Here is a 19,852-nt window from a genome sequence, read left to right on the forward strand (position 1 = left end):
TATAGGCAAGTTCAATATCTTGATCCTTGATTCAGGTAAGGACCCCACCCCCCAAAAAACAACAACAACATCTTGTTGAAAACTTAATCCAACATTTCCACAGGGACACTAAACAACTGCAAAGAGATGCAAAATGAAAAAAAACTACAGTGACTTAAAATGTCCACGACCCCCATCTCCCCTCCAGGCTGCCAGAGACTCGACCCCAGACTGCCACTAAGAGCTGCAGCCCTGTTTCATGGTGGCTTACAGCTTTTGCACTGGCCGACACAATCCAGCGTCACACTGAGGGTGTTTTATACTCACATGTGAGCAGAGCTGATGAGTGAAGAGCGCATGGTTCTCTCCTTCCCCCTTAGCAGGTGTAATCAAGTAGCCGTCCTGTTTGCAGTGTTTCCTACATGAATGTGTTTGGATGTGTGTGTGTGTGTGTGTGTGTGTGTGTGTGATTTTAGAGCCAACATTGTGTTGCATATGGTTATCATGATATTTATTGCGTGTTGAGTTGTAATGTTTCCTTGTGTTTGTGTACAGTATCTTTGACAGGAGTGTGATATTTTGATAATGTCATGTCAGCTGAGATACGGTACGTGTGTGTGTGTGTGTTTACGAAAGACATCAAGAAAAAAAAAAAGAAGACAAGGAGAAAAATAATTGTGCATTTATTATTAAATATTGAAGATAGAAAAAATACAATATCCTGCCAAATTGTTATATAGCTACAACAGCGCACGTTTTTGTGTGTAATTCCACGTGTGTCTTCATATTGGTGAAAAGAAAAATACAATAATATTGTCATTGTCTTCATATGATTATTTTTTAAGTGAATTTGTAAATTATAGATTTAGAAATTATTATGGTGTTGAGTATGAATTTATTTTTTATGCTGTGTATACATGGACAAATTATATAGAGAGTGTAAAGTTGTTGTCTTACAGTTCACTCCTGTATGGGGGAGAAGCACAAAGTGATTGTACAATATATTGTGAATGTTTGTATATTATAGATGAAATTTAGTATAATAAAAATCACAATCTTTAAATCAGAACATTTGCTTTGTTTCTGTGTGGCTATTGTTGACTTTTTCTGACACTTTTCTATTTTTGAATAAGTTTTTTACGCTACATCTTGTACCAATTTTGCTATTAGTACTTGATTCATAATAAAGATAATACATACATTGAATACAATGATGAATATACTACAGGTTTACTTCAATACTAGATTTACAAGATTCATACATGTGGTGAAGTTCCTTGATAGTTAATTTCTTATCATGTATACAACCGTTTCTTTTTTTTCTTAATACATCCTGTAGCTATATAGAACAAGAATTATATATATATATATATATATATATATATATATATATATATATATATATATAATTCTTGTTCTATATAGCTACAGGATGTATTAAGAAAAAAAAAAAAAAGAAACGGTATATATATATGGGCTGCACGGTGGTGTAGTGGCTAGCACTGTCGCCTCACAGCAAGAGGGCCGCGGGTTCAATTCCCGGTCGGAGCGGTCCTTCTGTGTGGAGTTTGCATGTTCTCCCCGTGGCAGCGTGGGTTCTCTCCGGGCTCTCCGGCTTCCTCCCACAGTCCAAAGACATGCTGCAGGTTAATTGATCTCTAAATTGCCCATAGGTGTGAATGTGAGAGTGAATGGTTGTATGTCCCTACATGTGCCCTCGATGGACTGGCGGCCTGTCCAGGGTGTCCCCTGCCTTCGCCCTATGTCAGCTGGGATAGGCTCCAGCGCCCCCGCGACCCTAATGAGGATAAGCGGTATTGAAAATGGATGGATGGATGGATGGATGGATGGATGGATATATATATATATATATATATATATATATATATATATATATATATATATATATATATATATTATAACGACTCCACTGACTTGAAATGCATCTTAAAAGGGAGTTTTACTGACCTATTCTGCAGGGCTGGAAAACTATTTTATTTAATCTGCATTTAATGTGTGTTTAATTTACATTTACATTTGAATATAAATTAAAGCTAAGGCAGCAAAGGACTGCGTTCAATCTAATGGATTAGCATTTATTTTAATGACGGAATATATATTTAAATACAACAATTGTAAATAATAATTTGGTTCGATAAAGGTAAAATAATAATAATAATAGAAAAACAGTTTGTTTTATCAATTGATATTATCATTGAAATAACGGCTCCTATTACCATCAATCACCATCACGCGATTTTTGTTCTCAATCTCAACGGGCCCTCCTCTTCGACCAATCAGATTGTGCGTATTTGTCTGCGAGCGAGCAGCCAATCACAGCCTTTGTTTTGGCTGACTGCTACCTGACCCGACGAGGCAGCTGCACTGATCCCCAAACTGAAACTACTCATCCATGCACTGAACCCAAACCCTCGACAACTTCCATCGACATTTACATTAACAGAAACAACGGTGAGTGTCTCCTCGTGTCGGAGCGGAACAGACCGACGTGCGGCGTCACGTTCCCGATGTGGCTAACGGCTCCACTCAACGGGTCGTGTTGTAGCTCGTGTGGCTAAACTAATCATCTGTTAACAGGCGTTGTGTCGTTCTCCTCAACGGGATTAGCGGAAGCCGTTCCGTTGCCTTATTAACTAATTTACCACCCGATATAATGGTCCAACTTAATTACTTTATGTCTTCAAAGCAGCACTATTTTAAGTGACGTTATTTTGGAAGTTAGCAGAAACGCTTAGCTAGCTTGCTAGCGTCCCAGTGTTTCCTGTCAACTACTATTGACGCTTGATCCCTGGATGCCTTTACATACTGATTAAAGGAAAAGTCCACCCTCTCTGTCTCTATTTTCAGCTAACTGTACTCAAGTGCTTGAATAGTAGTCGATTTAAAACACAAATATCTAATATATTTTTATGAATCATTTAGACTTTAAATAGTCCAAACTATGTCCATGTTACAATAATATAAAACGGAGAAAAGACCCAAACAATCCTCACATTTGAGGAAGCCCTAAGAACATTCCATGTTTGGTAGTTTTTCTTGATGACTTATTGAAACAATTGACCTATAATCAAAATGGCTGTCAATTAATTTACTGTTTATCAGGTATTCGGTTAGTCGAGTTAACCTAGTGGTTGTTTCGGCTCCAGAGGTTTGCTCCCAATCAGCCACAAGAGTGTTAGTGATGTCCACCGCTGATGTTGGGGGATGAGGACTGGTTCACAGTTGGGGTTATAGAAAATGTACAATGTTGACATGATGACAACATGACCTACAATACTATACATTTTTATATATATATATATGTCTGTGTGTTGTCCCGCAGCGCTGTCACCACAGGGTCTCTTTCACAATGCCTCAGACCAACAAGTCAGTGAGCAGTGGTGGTGCTGAAGGTCAGGTATCTGCCCCAGACCAGGGTGAGCCGCCGCCAGCACCACAGGATATCAGGACCCATGTGCTTGATGAAGCTGTAGCTGGAGATGAAGCTGCAGATGAAGCTGGACATGAAGCTGGAGCTGAAGGTGGAGCTGCAGGTGGAGGTGACGCAGTTGCTGTGGGAGACCAGGGAGACCCAGATATTGTCAGATCGCCCAGTGATCCAAAGAAATACAGGTGGGAGAGGGAAAGGTGTCTGGTTTAAAATGTGAAAATAAATACTTAAATGTTGAGTTTTTTAAGACCTCTGGTTTCTAAAACATTTAAAAACAAATTGGCCTTTTTTGTGAAATTCTTAGGCATGTTAATGGTGCTTTTATCTGTGAAAATGAGGGACAGTCCTGTTTGAAAAGCTTTGATCGTGTGCTAAAGTGTCCATGATTGCCAATTGAATGTAATGTAATATAAAGTAACTGAACTACATGTGTGAAAGCACCCTTTTTCACAGCTACTAAGACAGAGTAAGCCGCAGTGTTTGAATATTGCTGTCCCGCTCTCTGCAGATACATTGAGCTGAGTAACGGCCTCCGAGCACTCCTCATCTCCGACTTCAGCAGGACGGACTCAAAGGGAGGTAGTGAAAACGGAGAGGACAAGGGGGAGGCGGAGGAAGAGGGGAAAGGTGAGGAAGAGGGGGATTCGGGTGAGGGGTCGGAGGAGGAAGAGGAGGAGAACAAAGAGGAAGAGCAGGACAGCGACTTTGATGAGCTGGACGAGGATAGCACGGAGAAGAAGAGAGGGAGCTCTGAGAAGCAGGTGGGTGAAGAAAAGATACTCTGATCACAAGTATCAGATGTGTTAGAATAAGCACCAGGGGGGGGTGTTTGTGACGATGCTTTGTTTTCTTTCTATGAATGTAATGTAATGAATATATTTTACAATATTATATTCAACCCGCACTATATTACATTTATTTAGTCAACACTTTTATCCAAAGTGACTACTGTGAGAAACTTCTAACTGGTTATTAAACAGTCTCATCTTATTAGTGGACCATTAGCGAGAAGATTGGCTATTTCTACAAAGTTATTCTTAATGTTGGTCCCCGATGCTACCAGATGAAATCCTGCAGGTTCCCTGTTGGGCAGACAAAATGGGATGTTTTCTGAAGGGACACTGGTGCTCAGAAGCACTGCTGCCAAGGTCAACACAAAATTCAAGTTCCTCGTAGTAGCTTTAAGTTTAAATTAATTTCACTTTATACACATTTTTAACACGTGTTTTGTGCCTAACGATCATGTTAAAATATAGCTCTTGAAATATTCCTTATTTATATATTTCATTCATGTATTTTTTTCAGCCTCAGCCCAATACTGAATGTTTACTATTAAGTATTGTGCGTGTGTACCAAAGCCTGATATATCTTAAAGCTCCATTGTTGTCCAGAAACTATTGAAAACGCTTCAATGAGCCACACTAGTTTATTTTGACAGTGTTAGTTTACAGTGAAGATGACTGTGTTGTCCTGAACGCACAACTATAAACTTTGTAGTTACACTTGATGGTCTTCAGCGTGCTGAATGAATATTCAAGTTGAATGTTTGAGTGTGTTTCCAGGCGGCAGCTGCTCTGTGCATCAGTGTGGGGAGCTTCAGTGACCCGGACGACCTGCCCGGCCTCGCCCACTTCCTGGAGCACAGTGAGTCCACCTTTTTAATGCTGCTTTCTGACAGAGCTTTTTAGAGCTTAAAGTTGTTAGCTTAAAGTTGTGTGTTATTTACATGCGGAGCTTCTTACCACAGATAAATCATGTTGTGTGTTTCTGGCTATTAGTCGCATCTCCTGATTTCGTCTTTACTTTTTATTTCCTCCTCTGATGTTCAGTGGTATTCATGGGCAGTGAGAAATACCCAGCGGAGAATGGCTTTGACGCCTTCCTGAAGAAGCATGGTGGGAGCGACAACGCCTCCACCGACTGTGAGAGGACCATTTTTCAGTTCGACGTGCAGAAGAAGTATTTCAGAGAAGCGCTCGACAGGTGAGGCCGGCTTTGGCGCAGATAACCGCGAACTTTGTTACTACACCCTTTTGGAGGTTTATCATAAGAAACAAACGTGAACCAGAACAGTTCTGACGTTGTGGCAGAGCTCTAGTAGGCCCTGAATGTGACTGACGGTGAACCACAGGCCAGTAAGCTGGGCTTCCTGTCGAAACATGAGATCTTTGGCGTCTCCACGCCGGGAAGGCCGGTGTCCAGTGTGTTTGTGTTGATGGCAGCTGTTTCTCGGCCATCTGGCGCTCTGACGGAAGGTCATTGTCGCTGTTTTTGGACCCGCCGTCGGTGTGTGCCAGCACGTCGGATAAGGAGACCCCTGCAGTTTGTTCTGCAGGTGAATTCCTCAGGTTGAGTCATTGACATCCGATTAAAGCAGCTGCCGAAAGGTTACTCTGCAGGAGAACATTTGTAACAAGTGTGGTCGTTCCTTTGCAAAGAGATGCATTGTTTTAACAGCAGGGCTGCCGCTAATTATTTCACTCATCAATTAATCCCTTTTATTCTTTTTTTTTTTTAATTGAACATTTAATCTTTTGTTCGATAAAATGTCAAACTATGAGACTGGAACTTTTTCCCTGAGTCCAATGTAACGTCTTCAAAAGCTTTCTTTGTCTTACCAACAACTCAAATCGCAAAGCTATTCAGTTTACAATCATATAAAACAGAAGTCTCCACATTGGAGAAGCTGTAAACAGAGAGTGAGCTGCACTTTTGTGTGACATAAACCAGTGAATCAATAAAGTTTCAATACAATCATAAGTAATTTATCCCGTTTTCAACTCATGTTTATGTTCCAGGTGGGCTCAGTTTTTCATCTGTCCTCTGATGATAGAAGATGCCATCGATAGAGAGGTGGAGGCTGTGGACAGTGGTGAGTGATACAAATTACACATCGTCACACTTTTTCTGTAATCAGATACTCTATAGCATCTTAAAACTCCACCAGTGCCCCTTTAATCAGCTTTAGGAGATGTTTTCACACGTTTTGCCTCATTTTCTGTTCTGAACCGGGTCTGAACTAACCAGCTGACTTATCAGCTCAAATCACACTTTTTTTTTTTTCTTCTTTCTTTCTCTTTTCCTGTTCAGAGTACCAGTTAGCGAGGCCGTCTGACTCGCATCGTAAGGAGATGCTGTTTGGGAGTCTGGCTAAACCAGGACACCCTATGGGCAAATTCTGCTGGGGTAAGAACAACACACAACTGTTGAGCCTTTTCCACTGAATCCCTGTGACTTTTTCTCTCCTTTTTTATATCATGAAAATAGTGTTTACTTGCCACAAAAAAATACAAAATGCTATGTCTTAAATGGTCTTGCATACAAATACTTTAAAGTCAAGTGTTACAAGTCAAGTACATTTCCACTTTTTCCAGAAATGTCACATTTCATTTTCATGCGTTTCAGGTAACGCTCAAACATTAAAGCACGATCCCAAAGAGAAGCAGATCAACACCTACCAGCGGCTCAGAGACTTCTGGAGGAGATATTACTCTGCTCATTACATGACACTCACCGTTCAGTCCAAAGGTACCTACACAAACTCTCCAGAGATGACTGGTAAGATATGATCTGCTCTCTTACTGTTTTGTTTTTGTTGATTAGAGACTCTGGACACTCTGGAGCAGTGGGTTAAAGAGATCTTCATCAAAGTTCCGAACAAGTAAGACACTTAGTAGTATTTAAGTAAAGTATAATTTACCTCCAACTACAAGAACTCTTGACGAACAGCCGATACCGTACATATTAAATCAACCCTCAATCTTTCTTTAGGGTTCTGTCATAAGGAGAACATCTTAAAACTATAATTTGAGTGTTATTATTATTATTATTATTATTATTATTATTATTATTATTATTATTGAATATGTATAGTGATAACTATTCACATACATTCTCAACATCAGGACATATGTGTCACACAATAAAAGATGAAATAGATCAATAATGACAATCGCACAAAGACTCATCAGTTTAATGAATGCAAACCGGTTTGTGTTGTAACATCTTTTTCTTATTGTTTGTTGGTTTTTAGCGGCAAACCAAGAACCGACTTCGCTCACCTCCTGCAGCCGTTTGACACACCAGCCTTCAACAAGCTCTACAGAGGTCAGATAGTAATGGTAGTAGTAGTAGTAGGGTATTTGCTTCTTCTCATCTTTCACCTAAGTACGCTACACACTAATGTTTACGTGTGTGTGTGTGTGTGTGTGTATATATACTGTATATATTTCTTATATTATTTCATGTACTAGTTCTACTAATAAAATTCATCTACATGGATGAATATTGGTAATAATTATAGAAATATAACCTTATAATCATAAGTTCATGTAATTAATACTGCGGGTCTATGATTGATGATTATTAAAATGATTTTTAGGTCTAATTTCAACATGTGTCTTGCAGTCATCCCAGTGAGGAAGGTTCATGCTCTGACCATCAGCTGGGCCGTACCGCCGCAGGGGAAACACTACAGGTGAGCCAGCCTACAATATATTAAGAAAAAGTAAAGAATTTGTAACTAAACAAGAAAAAGAGAAAAGTTGGAGCTCGAGACACGGCAGCCGTCCACTACGCGATCTTAGATACTCAAATGTTGGAAACATTGTGAGAAAATGTTCACCTGGTCGTGCACTGCACTCATGAGTTGAGCTGATGTGCAGACGAACAAGTGAAACTGTTCACTTACACATTTCTCAGTTTAATTAGACTTCACAGAATCTACCTGTTTTCTTTTTGCCAGAGTGAAGCCTCTCCACTACATCTCCTGGCTGATCGGACACGAAGGAACCGGCAGCATCCTGTCTCTGCTCAGGAAGAAGTGAGTCATAAAGAAATTTACTGATTGTAAACTGACCGTAAATGTTAAGATAGTGCACAGGACTTATGTGTGTGTGTGTGTGTGTGTGTGTGTGTGTTTTCAGGTGCTGGGCTCTGGCTCTATTTGGGGGAAACAGTGAGACGGGTTTCGACCAGAACACCACCTACTCGATCTTCTCCATCTCAATCACCCTCACTAACCAGGGCTACCAGAACTTCTATGAGGTCAACACACACACACACACACACAGTCATATTTGTCTATACTAGTGAAGACCACTAAAAGTGTTAAACTGTAAAAGTGTTAACTTTCAAACAATCTAGTGAGGACAAGTCAAAATACGCAAGTATAAACTTGAAATTGGTCCCCACAAAGACACACACACACACACACACACACACACACACACACACACACACACACATGGGATTTGACAGTGGTTTTAATGCTCTTTTTTTTTGTACGTAAAGACCACATCTATATCAGAAATGAAATGTATTTGTGGGGGTGGTGGGATATACGAAACTCTTAAACTGATGCTGATGGTGCTGTTTAAGCTACTAAAAAAATAGGATATGAAGAATGAGTTGTTGTTTCTAAATGCGTTATGATTTGTCTCTCTGCAGGTGGTCCATTTTGTGTTCCAGTATTTGAAAATGCTACAGACTCTCGGCCCCCAGCAGAGGTCAGGCTCCTCACAAACACACACTTATTTTGGGCACTATGATGTCACCGTTGTAGTAACAGTTTTACCCCTTATTCTGCCACACATGTGTAAAACCCCCAAATGAAACTGTCTACATACAAGTACATGTTGATGTTTTGTTTCCTGTTCATCCCTGAACCAGAAAAAGGAAACTGACATTTTAGGATTTTAAAAGTAAATATGAGGTTTTTATATAAATTAATCAATTAAATTGTTATGAGAGTGTCGTGCATGTAACTAAGTCCAGGCTGAATGAGCTGGGTATAGTTCAAAGTCCAACTAAAGAAACATAATTCATAAAAAAACAATGAAAACATTTATGACATGGTGCTGGAAAGACCTGTGTAATTAAATAATCCAGCTCGCCTTCATTTTCAGGCCTTAAATTAGAAAACTTAAACAAATCAAAATTAAACAACCATTGACAATTTGGCTTACGTGAACAGCAGAATATTTCAGGGTTTTTCCAGGATAATTCATGAAATGTTAACTCTTAAATCATAAGAAGTGGAAAGTGGGACTCCCTTTCCACTTCAAATGGGAAGCCATGTATGACTTATAAGAGTAGAAATTCAGTGGCGTGCACCTAAGTTCTTTTAAAAACAGCAAAAATATTTTGTAAGTAGTCAAGTAGCTCTAGAACACAAACAATAACCATATTATGTGCATGTACATTTACAGACACAAGTAGTTGTCCTCGTTTGTGTCTTGGAGCTCTTATTGTTTTGTAAAACAGCAAACTTCTTTTTCAGGATCTATGAGGAAATTCAGAAAATTGAAGGCAACGAGTTCCACTATCAGGAGCAGGTACTGCAGCACAGACATAATGTAAACAAAAACAGCCCTCTGTTGGTAAATGAGTGTGTTTACAACCAAATAACAACACCCTGTTCAGTCAGCAGGTCCTTTACCGATCAGACGTTGTGCGAATCATCTTTGTTCCGACGATTCTGAAGGAATAATCCGTTGTGATTGTTAAAGCTACAATAGTAATTATTATAATAATGACTGATTGAAATTATAGAGTTTAAATTCAATGACACTAATAATCAAGTGTGAGTGTAGCATGGATGTTTTCTCTCATCTAAATATATTTGAGTTACAAATTGTATTACAATGCCAATTAATTGGGTTCAAGATCTGATGTAACATGGCATCGATGAAGGCAAAAGACATGAAAACTGAAGAGTTAACGAGAACATTGATGCGTGTCTCGAATTAAACCTAAATATGTGATTAATATTGTGCCGTTGTCTCTGCCGACAGACCGATCCCATCGAGTTTGTGGAGAACATCTGCGAGAACATGCAGCTGTTTCCCAAAGAGGACTACCTGACCGGAGACCTGCTCATGTTCGACTTTGACCCGCAGGTAACCAGGGCCGCAAGACCCAGAGCCGATCCAGAATCGGCATGAGTCCTGAGAATAATATTAATGTAAATTTGGCTAAAATACAAGTAGAAGGGGAAAGGTAATTGTGTGTGTGTGTGTGTGTGCGTGCGTGCGTGCGTGTGTTCAGGTGATCAGTGCCGCTCTCTCCCCACTGACTCCCGACAGAGCGAATCTGCTGCTGCTGTCACCAGAGAACGAAGGTCAATGTCCACTCAAAGAGAAGTGGTTCGGTACCTGCTACAACATGGAGGGTATGACACACACACACACACACACACACACACACACACACTCACTCTTGTTTTTCCGATATCTTCATGCACTCTGTTTATAGTTGCCAGAGTTGCTGCACACAGCGTACGTTCACTTGTGTCAATATCCATCCATCCCCCATATCTCTACCTGCTCATCCTACTCAGGGTTGCGGGAGGGCTGAGAGTAAAACAATACTGATATTTAATGTCAGTTGGCCTGAATTTAATATTGAATGATGCTTTTTATGCATTGCATAGTAATCCTAAATTGTAGACACACACATGTGCTGCAGGCAATAAGCGTACATTTCAACCTGCAAAATGTCTGTGTAGTTAAGTGCAGCTCACTTCCTGCCGAGTACTGAGAATAATTAACTTGCATAACATCTTTACCAGAGTTATAAGAAAGTTGTCATTAAGTTACACTTGGATGTGTTTGTGTCGTCAGACATCCCGGAGGAGTGGGCTCAGCGTTGGTCGGGAGACTTCAACATCAATGCTGAACTCCACCTTCCTGCTGAGAACAAATTCATCGGTCAGTACAATCACGACTATACATGATACCACAAAAGATTAAAAAGTCAAAAAACATGAATCCAACACCATCAGATTCATGAAGTTCTTCTTCTTCTTCTTCTTCTTCTTCTTCTTCTTCTTCTTCTTCTTCTTCTTCTTCTTCTTCTTCTTCTTCTTCTTCTTCTTCTTCTTCTTCTTCTTCTTCTTCTTCTTCTTCTTCTTCTTCTTCTTCTTCTTCTTCTTCTTCCTTCTCTTTCTTTAATCCTTTTACTTTCTTGTCTTCGTCGTCTTCTCCTTCTTGCTGCAGCGTCGGATTTTAGCCTGAAGGAGTCCGACTGTCCGGACACTGAGTTTCCCGTCAGGATCATGAACAACGAGCGAGGCTGTATGTGGTACAAGAAGGACAACAAGTTCAAGATCCCCAAAGGTAAATGCAGGAAGCATCTGCTGATGTTGAGACTGCAGAATATTTTAAATAACGTCTCAAACCCTTTTTTTTTTTTTTTCATTTCATAATTTTTTCATCTAAGGCTTGTATGAATGAACTGTATTATTATTAATATTGTTATTATTATTTTCTGCATTAACATGACATCAAATGTGCTAAAAAAAAATTACTGTACAACTGTCTCCCACAAATTAGTTTACATGTGTTTATCCCGACATTTTAACTTCTCCACCATTTTATATATTAAAAGATCTCCCATCATAGTCTTTGTTATACATATTTAATGAGCATCATTAGAGTCATCCTGAAATCTACAATCAGTTTTTTTCCAACAGCTGCTCCTCTGCAATTGTTGCATATGACAATAAATAACTAGAAACTTAAACTTGGGATTTTAAATGAAGGAAATAAATCCTAATATAACACAATCCACATTTCTTCTGTCTTTCAGCTTATGTTCGTTTCAACTTGATCTCCCCAATCATTCAGAAGAGTCCTGAGAAGTAAGAAACGCATCTTAAAATCAATAATTAAGCATTTGTCTTCCCGTGGCGACCACAGGGGACACGGTGGTGCTGCTGCTGCTGCTGCTGCTGCTGTGTTCACCCGCGTTGTTCCTCTTTCAGTCTGGTTCTGTTTGACATCTTCGTGAACATCTTGGCTCACAACCTGGCAGAGCCGGCCTACGAGGCCGACGTGGCTCAGCTGGAGTACAAGCTTGTGGCCGGAGAGCACGGGCTGGTGATCCGACTGAAGGGCTTCAACCACAAGCTGCCGGTGAGGAGACGCACTGGACACACTCTGCTCTCTGCTATGTTCACATTTTAGAGCATATTAGTCACATTTCCCTCATTCATTATGTATTATTTCACCTCTCTGGTATTAAATCAGAATGGTAATGATTATCACCCAATCTGCTGAGTAACCGTGGATATAACTGCAATCTGCGTATCTCTAGGACACACTAACAGACACAGTTTGAGACTAGCGGGTGAACACAGTAAGTGAAGTCCTATCAGATGTGAAAGAAGTTATTACAAAAACTCAAAAGAGGCTGAGGAGCATCTTTCTCACGTGGAAGAATATCTCCTGTACAAGCACACTGGAAGCCCATGTCAAAGCTAGGCGACTGTAAGGAGGTATTTGCTCCTTGCTTTTGGAGTGTATTAGATTAGAATCGCAGACTCTATTTTTAAGTGCAGTATTTGAGTCCATCTACGTTATTTCTTGCCACCTCGTTGACTTTCCTCTGCTTGTTTTTCAGCTACTGTTGAAACTGATCGTAGATCATCTTGCAGACTTCCGAGCTGAGCCGGGCGTCTTCAACATGTTCTCTGAGCAGCTGAAGAAAACCTACTTCAACATCCTCATTAAACCTGAGAGACTGGGCAAGTATGTCTCTCTCACTCACTCACTTATATAGATATATCTATATTTATATAGATATATATTACTATTACTCAGCAGACTGTGTCTATATATTTATTTATTTCAGATTGAACGCGTCTCCAACATAGTTTATGACTTAACAAGTCATGTAACCAAACACACTCCAGAGAGGTTCACTGGGAAGCAGTTGTCTCTGTAAAGAAGTTCACCGTCGGCTTGTTTGCCTCCCCATCCGTGTCTCTGCAGGGACGTCCGTCTGCAGATCCTGGAGCACTGTCGCTGGTCAGTCATTCAGAAGTATCAGGCCGTCATGAAGGGGCTGACCGTCGATGACCTCATGACCTTTGTCACTGGTCTGAAAGCGGAGCTGTACGTTGAGGGGCTGGTGCAGGGAAACTTTACCAGCTCGGTGAGACACAACAGCAACAACAGGAGTTTGAAGTGTCCAGACACCTCCCTCTAGAATACTCTGGAGGTTAATGGAGTTTATTTAAGCTCGGATGAGATATAACTTTATTTATCCGGAGGGAAATTGTTGTGCAGCAGTTGCAGGACAAAGTAGAAAAGAGTACAAATAACAGATATCCAAAATCCACAAATGTAAACAAGGTTAATAGTAAGGATCATATCTCAAATCTGCTTGTTGGTGATTGCTTATGGATATGTATGATGCATCGCATTACCAGTTGCTAGCTAACAAATTAAAATCTTAAGTAGGGTTAAAAAAAAAAATGGTCACTGCAAGTATTGATTCCTTGTGGGGTCTATAGTCATTAAACTTGTGTGTTTTTTGTTTTAAAACCCACAGATATTCAGTTTACATGTTTATTTGTGTCCACTTGCTGTTGAGGAAACCAGATTGAAAACTTGTGATCTCACGCACATTGTTTCCTCAAACAGGAGTCCAAAGAGTTTCTGCAGTACTTCATTGAGTGAGTCTTCTGCGTCTTTTCTTTCACTTTCAGATGTTCTGGTCTGGGAGGTTTTAAAGTAGAAGTTACTGAAATGTTGACACTGTTATAAATTGCTAGTGTGAACTGTAATTTATACTTTATGAAAAACAAAGGGGCAAAAGCAGTTTCTAAAGGTGTGAAAAACATTTAAATTAGTTTTTATCATTTACCAAAGTAAAAAAAACAAACATCTGTTGCATTACCGCTGTGAGGTGTAAACAAAGGCCTGAGAAGCTCAGACTACATCACACACAGAGGGAGTGTGACTTCATTCTGCCTGTCTGTCTGCCCGTCTGTCTGTCTGCAGTAAGCTACAGTTCCAGTCTCTGTCAGCAGAGGTCCCCGTGTTGTTCCGGGTGGTGGAGCTCCCTCAGAAACAACATCTCTGTAAAGTCAAATCTCTCAACAAAGGAGACGCCAACTCTGAGGTCACGGTCTACTATCAGGTAGGAACACCAGGACGCTTTTCACCCTTTTCAGATGCACATTTGTTTCCATCGTATCATCATGTTTTTGAACAAGGGGGATTTCTTTTGACACGTGCATACAGTTCAGTCTGGTCGTGCAGATTTGTTTCAGTTTATATGCCAAGATGTCAGCCTGCCATGACGTATTTAGACAGCGCTCTTTCAGACAGTCCCTGTTACTCTGGATAATCCACAGGAAACGCTGCAGGCAGTTTTCAGAGATTATATCAACATCTGAGTAACTGAAACCTCATTTTTCAATTCTTTGAAACAAAACAAATATTCAATTTGATTAGATATCTTCCAACTCCAGAAAGTAAAATCAAAACTGTCCACATACAAGGAAGGCAACATAGAAAAAAAGGTCTTTTGTTATTTGGGTGAACTGATGGTTCAAGGTTGACCTGAAGTGACCCAGAAGTCGTCTCTGCGCTTTCTTGATTTCTAGTCATAAATCCCGGATAATGCAACTTTGTGAATCACAAATCGGTTGAAATCGGCACAAACGGAGCTAGTTACAATGTGCTGTTAGGAAGGTCTTCAGTATTAATGAGAATATGGAGGTCAAAGGTCACTGTGACCTCACAAAACACATTTTTGGCCATAATTCAAGACTTCATATGCCAATTAGGACAATTTCACAAAGATGCCTTGCAGGATAAAATTATGAATTGGTGACATTTTATACAGACATGGATGTAAACTGCAACATGACAAACAATTGATGCGTTAATTCTAGTTTTATAAATGTGTCAATAATGATTGTTGGTTCATAACATGTTTAATCTAAACTATTACACAGTACAATTATGTGGTACTTTACTTGAGTATTCCCTTTTCATGCCACGTCTTACTTCTACTCTACTACATCTATTCATCTAATGTACTTTTTTACTTTACTACATTTTCATGTAAAAACATTTAATTCCTGCTTTAACTTTGACTTCTGTAACATTTTAAATGCTGGAGTGTTTCTACAGTGTGGTATTGGTCCTTTTACTTCCTCCACCACTTCGCTCCTGGTCTTCCTGTAGAAAGTGACATTTCCTTTTACGCTCTGCTCCTGTTGATGTGTCTGTCTGGGTTCTGTTGCAGTCTGGGCTGAAGAACCTCAGAGAACACGCTCTGATGGAGCTGATGGTGGTGAGTGTGGAAAATACACTTTTGTATAAGTTCTGCACGGAGAAATTCACAGTTCTCTCTTGCAATAATTTGATTTGAACTGATTTTGTGAAGAAGTTAATTTAATTCAATGCCTACTATCACAATCCCCACTCTGTCCTAATTAACATAGGGCCGGCCCAGAATAGTCTACTACTCGATCTAAGGAGCCCGATTCGACTGCTGTCTCAGTCTAATGTCTGAGCTTACATAGACATGCATGAATATATCACCATGTAGAGTATCTGGAGCTGCATCCTAGCTAAAGCCTCTGAAGGGCTAAATACCAACAACATAAGGCTGCTGTTTCAAAATCAAAGAATACATTTACTCACCAGAGCATAGCACTATCAGAACGCTAGATATTTTTTTACTCCAAGAATGAAGTCTGATTTTAAACAGTAAAAAAGTACTCGGGCTGCTTTGGTGTAAAACCAACTCTGTTGTTGGACACTGTGCTGAGAGTAGATGTCATTGGACTGACTGACCTGTGTTCCACAGATGCACATGGAGGAGCCCTGCTTTGACTTCCTCAGGACGAAGGAGACGCTGGGGTCGGTGTCAGTCCTTTGTCCGCAGTATACAGATCAGTAATGCACACTCGCATTCCCACTTTAATCCCCAAAAACCTCCTAATCCCCAGGTATCAAGTGTACCCGGCCTGCAGAAACACCTCAGGGGTGCTGGGGTTCTCCGTCACCGTGGAAACACAGGCCACGAAGTTCAGGTGAGTTGACCTTTCCATGAGCTGCAACAGTGACGCTGGCTTTGCTTTTGCCGTGTTTGTGTGGAAAGACTTTCGGGGCGCGATGGTGAACGTGTGTGTCGTTGATTAAAATTAATACCAAGTCCCTCCAGAGTTCATGCCGCCCATCTAAAGGTCGACCCACGTACACACACGCACACACACACTTCATGCTGTTGGCCTGATCCCTAGATGGTGTCTAGTTGACTCCTGTGCTTGTTTTCTTCCCCCGTTTCTAAAACCCCGACCCCCCCCCCCCCCCCCCCCCCCCCCCCCCCCGCCCGTCTGTCCCTGCAGCACCGAGTTGGTGGAGGCGAAGATCGAGGAGTTCCTGGTCAGCTTCGGGGAGCGACTGTCCGGTCTGAGCGAGGAGGCCTTCAGGACTCAGGTGACGGCGCTCATCAAGCTGAAGGAGTGCGAGGACGCTCACCTGGGAGAGGAAGTGGACCGCAACTGGTTCGAGGTCGTCACACAGCAGTACGTCTTCAAGAGGCTCAACAAGGAGGTGAGACACACCGGTTCCCTCCGTCTCCGGTCTCTCCCGTATCTCTCGCTGTCGTGTAGTTTTGTATGAATAAAAACAACTGCTGCTCTGTGGTTCTAACCTGTTGTCGTCTCCGCTGCAGATCGAGGCTCTGAAGCAGTTTTCTCAAGGGGAGCTGGTCTTCTGGTTCCTGGAACACAGAAACGCCAACAGCAGGAAGCTCAGTGTCCATGTGAGTGTGTGTGTGTGTGTGTGTGTGTGATCCCTTCAACTGTAGACGAACATACTCAATAAGTACTTGTGCTGTCATCAGAGTTCCTTGTGCTACGTCGGTAGAGAAAAATGCTGTGACAAAGCCAGGTGTAAAGAACGCCTTTTACAAACATTAAAGAGCACCGGAAATAGAAATGGTTTGAGATTTTAGTGATGCAGGCATGGTCACTTTTACTAAATGTATCACACAATTTTTCAAAGTCAATTATCGGCATGTTCAGTTTAATCTTTTCAGGTCTCTACAAGTAATAATAATCTGAAACCAATGGCCGTTGCTGTGAAGGAAGTCTACTAAAATGATGTCAGAACCTAATTTCTTATCAATGGGCTAAACAGGCAAACCGGTACAAGCCCCCTTTTTTAAAGTATAACTATAAAGACGGCAACCGTATCCAATCCGAGGAAGAGCAGATAAACAATCACCGACGTGTTTGTTTTCTCCTTCCCGGTTAGGTTGTTGGTTTTGGGGTGGAGGAGAACGACCCGCCAGAACCAAGCGCCACCTGCAGCACCGACAGCCCCGACAACCCGCCCTGCTCGGCCTACGGGGAAGTGTGCGAGCTGACCTTCCTGCCGGCGTCCTCGCCGCTGCTCAAGGACACGCCGCTCATCACTGACATCAGAGCGTTCACCTCCTCCCTCCTGCTGCACCCCTACCACAAAATCCTCAGCTAGGCCACTCGCACGAAAGACCGCCTTGAGTTGTTGTTATTATTAATAACAGTTACGTAATCATTTTAACAGCTAGCGTCGATGTTTGATTCGAAGAGGACACTTTCAGGATCGACATTTCACGCGTGTTTAGTTTCTTTTGTTTCGAGCACTCGCACGAAACAAAAGAAATCAAACGGTATGAAAACGCTGCATTCTCATTCCTCAAAGTGTAAATCTGGGCATGTGTTTTTAAAGCATCTCATGCGCAAACGTTTTATGACTGTTGAAATGATACACGGGAAACGTGTTTTTTTTTCATTATGTAGCATAAAGGCTCAACATATACAGGCAAATAATGAGCTGAGTTAAACACAAAATACAGTATAAACAAGTGAAACGTCTTCTCACTGATGGAAGGGTGGTCCATGGTAATTCAAACTGGTTCAACTCAGATTTCAGGTGTAATGTGATTCTTGGGAGCTTCAGACAAAGTTGACTCTTATGTTCATTCTGTTCAGCGTTCTGATGGATTTAAACGATAATTGTTTTGAGCCGAGTTCCCAGATGAAGTGACTGCAGGGCGATCGGCTCTGGTTTGAAATGATCAAGGGGTAGAATTATCACTTTAGCCACTATCGCTGTCACAGGTTTTAATTTATTTCTTCTGAGTTCGCATATACGTGTTCATACTTCAATAACGGATGATGTTAAAGAAAGAAATGTATAAACTAACTATCTGGTGGCCAGTGACAGAAAAATGTTATGTTCTCACTCAATGTTGGGCAGTAGTTTGTGGAGACTGGAAGCACCAGCAACATTATTTTAATCAATGAATTAACTGCATTCCTAATAAAACTACCGTAATTGAATGTTTGAGTGCAGAGTTTTGTTTTCGGTATTATGCTGCATAAGTCTGAGCTGAAGGACTTTCCGTTGAAGCTGAAAGATTTAGCACTAATCCTGCTCGGTAGATAAGGAAATAATTTTTCATAGAAAGCCAATCTCCTCGCTGATGGTCATAATGAGGCACAGGCATTAAATTCATAACGAGTTAAAGGTTTCTCACATTAACTTTAAGTATGCCAACAAGCCATTAGTCTGAGTAGACCGTCAAACATCGAACAAAATGTTTGGAAATTAGTGTTAGGTAGTTTTATTTCTCGCGATGCTTCTTGGCAATACATTTTATACCATTATGCCTGTTTATTTCCCTTTTGAAATCTGCACCCATGAAAAGTTTTCCAAATCTTGACAAGCAGCTTATTCTGCTGTTGCTATTGACTCTTGTTTGGTAGATTGGATGATTGAAATCTATCGGTAACGAGGAAGAAACGGGACATATTGGCAATTTTACAACCAGTAAGGAGCCTCGACAGCCTGGCTCCTCATGCTGGTCACACACACACACACACACACACACACACACACACACACACTCTCTGCTGTGGAGCCAATTAAACACTCGAGGGACCAGCTTGGGCTCGAGTGACCAACACAACCTGTTGAGAAAGTCATTTGACTCGTACTTAAATAGTCAGATTGTCATATCAGTTGCTTTCATAATGAATAATACTAACAATATTGTAAAAAAATAAAATGCATTTGTAAAAATAGAACGGGGCATGGACTCAAATGCAGATGAACACGGGGAACAGAAGGATAATAAACAGTGATTTTAATAAAGAAAACAAAACGTGCATGCCAGGTGAGGATAAAAGTAGTAACTCAAAATCCAAGGAACCAGAACGGGCCAAAAGACACAACACAGGATGGGGTAGCTCTGCCAGGTGCACAAGGCCGGTGCAGGTGATTGGACACGGGAGGAGTCAATCAGGGGCGGGGCAGACAATCACAAAGGCGGGAAACATTCAAAGGCGGAAGTGACGTGCACACGTGACCCAGGAGGCCGTGAACCTTAAAATAAATACAAATGGGACAGAAGCAGCAACACCAGCATTAGTTTAATTCTGAGGAAAGAAGAAAGAAAAAAACTGCACCGTTCTGACATTTACATTTAGGAAAATGGAGTCAATCAAGAATCTTTCACCGACTCGATTGGTAAACCGGTTTCCTCCGAGCCCAGCTAGTTCCTCCATCGTCGTTACCTTTTCTCCAGCATTAATGTCCATCGGAGCAAAGAGAACGAGGTTTGGCTTCT

The 19,852-nt window shown here is 41.0% G+C and overlaps 1 protein-coding gene across 1 annotated transcript; it reads left to right on the forward strand.

Moving 5' to 3' along the window:
- The first annotated feature begins 2,318 nt into the window (after positions 1-2,318).
- LOC117729222 (nardilysin-like) lies at positions 2,319-18,563 on the forward strand. The gene is made up of 31 exons (XM_034530090.1): positions 2,319-2,451; positions 3,323-3,612; positions 3,939-4,191; positions 4,993-5,074; positions 5,260-5,413; positions 6,229-6,302; positions 6,521-6,616; positions 6,836-6,958; positions 7,034-7,091; positions 7,464-7,537; positions 7,838-7,907; positions 8,175-8,252; positions 8,356-8,476; positions 8,879-8,937; positions 9,711-9,765; positions 10,225-10,329; positions 10,478-10,601; positions 11,053-11,139; positions 11,428-11,547; positions 12,020-12,071; positions 12,195-12,345; positions 12,833-12,960; positions 13,204-13,366; positions 13,858-13,889; positions 14,218-14,356; positions 15,473-15,520; positions 16,040-16,092; positions 16,182-16,265; positions 16,581-16,788; positions 16,910-16,999; positions 17,494-18,563. Exons 2-31 carry the CDS (start codon positions 3,350-3,352, stop codon positions 17,713-17,715), a joined length of 3,366 nt encoding a protein of 1,121 aa, XP_034385981.1. The 5' UTR covers positions 2,319-2,451; positions 3,323-3,349; the 3' UTR covers positions 17,716-18,563.
- The last annotated feature ends 1,289 nt before the right edge of the window (positions 18,564-19,852 follow it).

The sequence above is a fragment of the Cyclopterus lumpus genome, chromosome 4 (genome assembly GCF_009769545.1).
Source record: "Cyclopterus lumpus isolate fCycLum1 chromosome 4, fCycLum1.pri, whole genome shotgun sequence".
NCBI classification, from domain to species: Eukaryota; Metazoa; Chordata; class Actinopteri; order Perciformes; family Cyclopteridae; genus Cyclopterus; species Cyclopterus lumpus.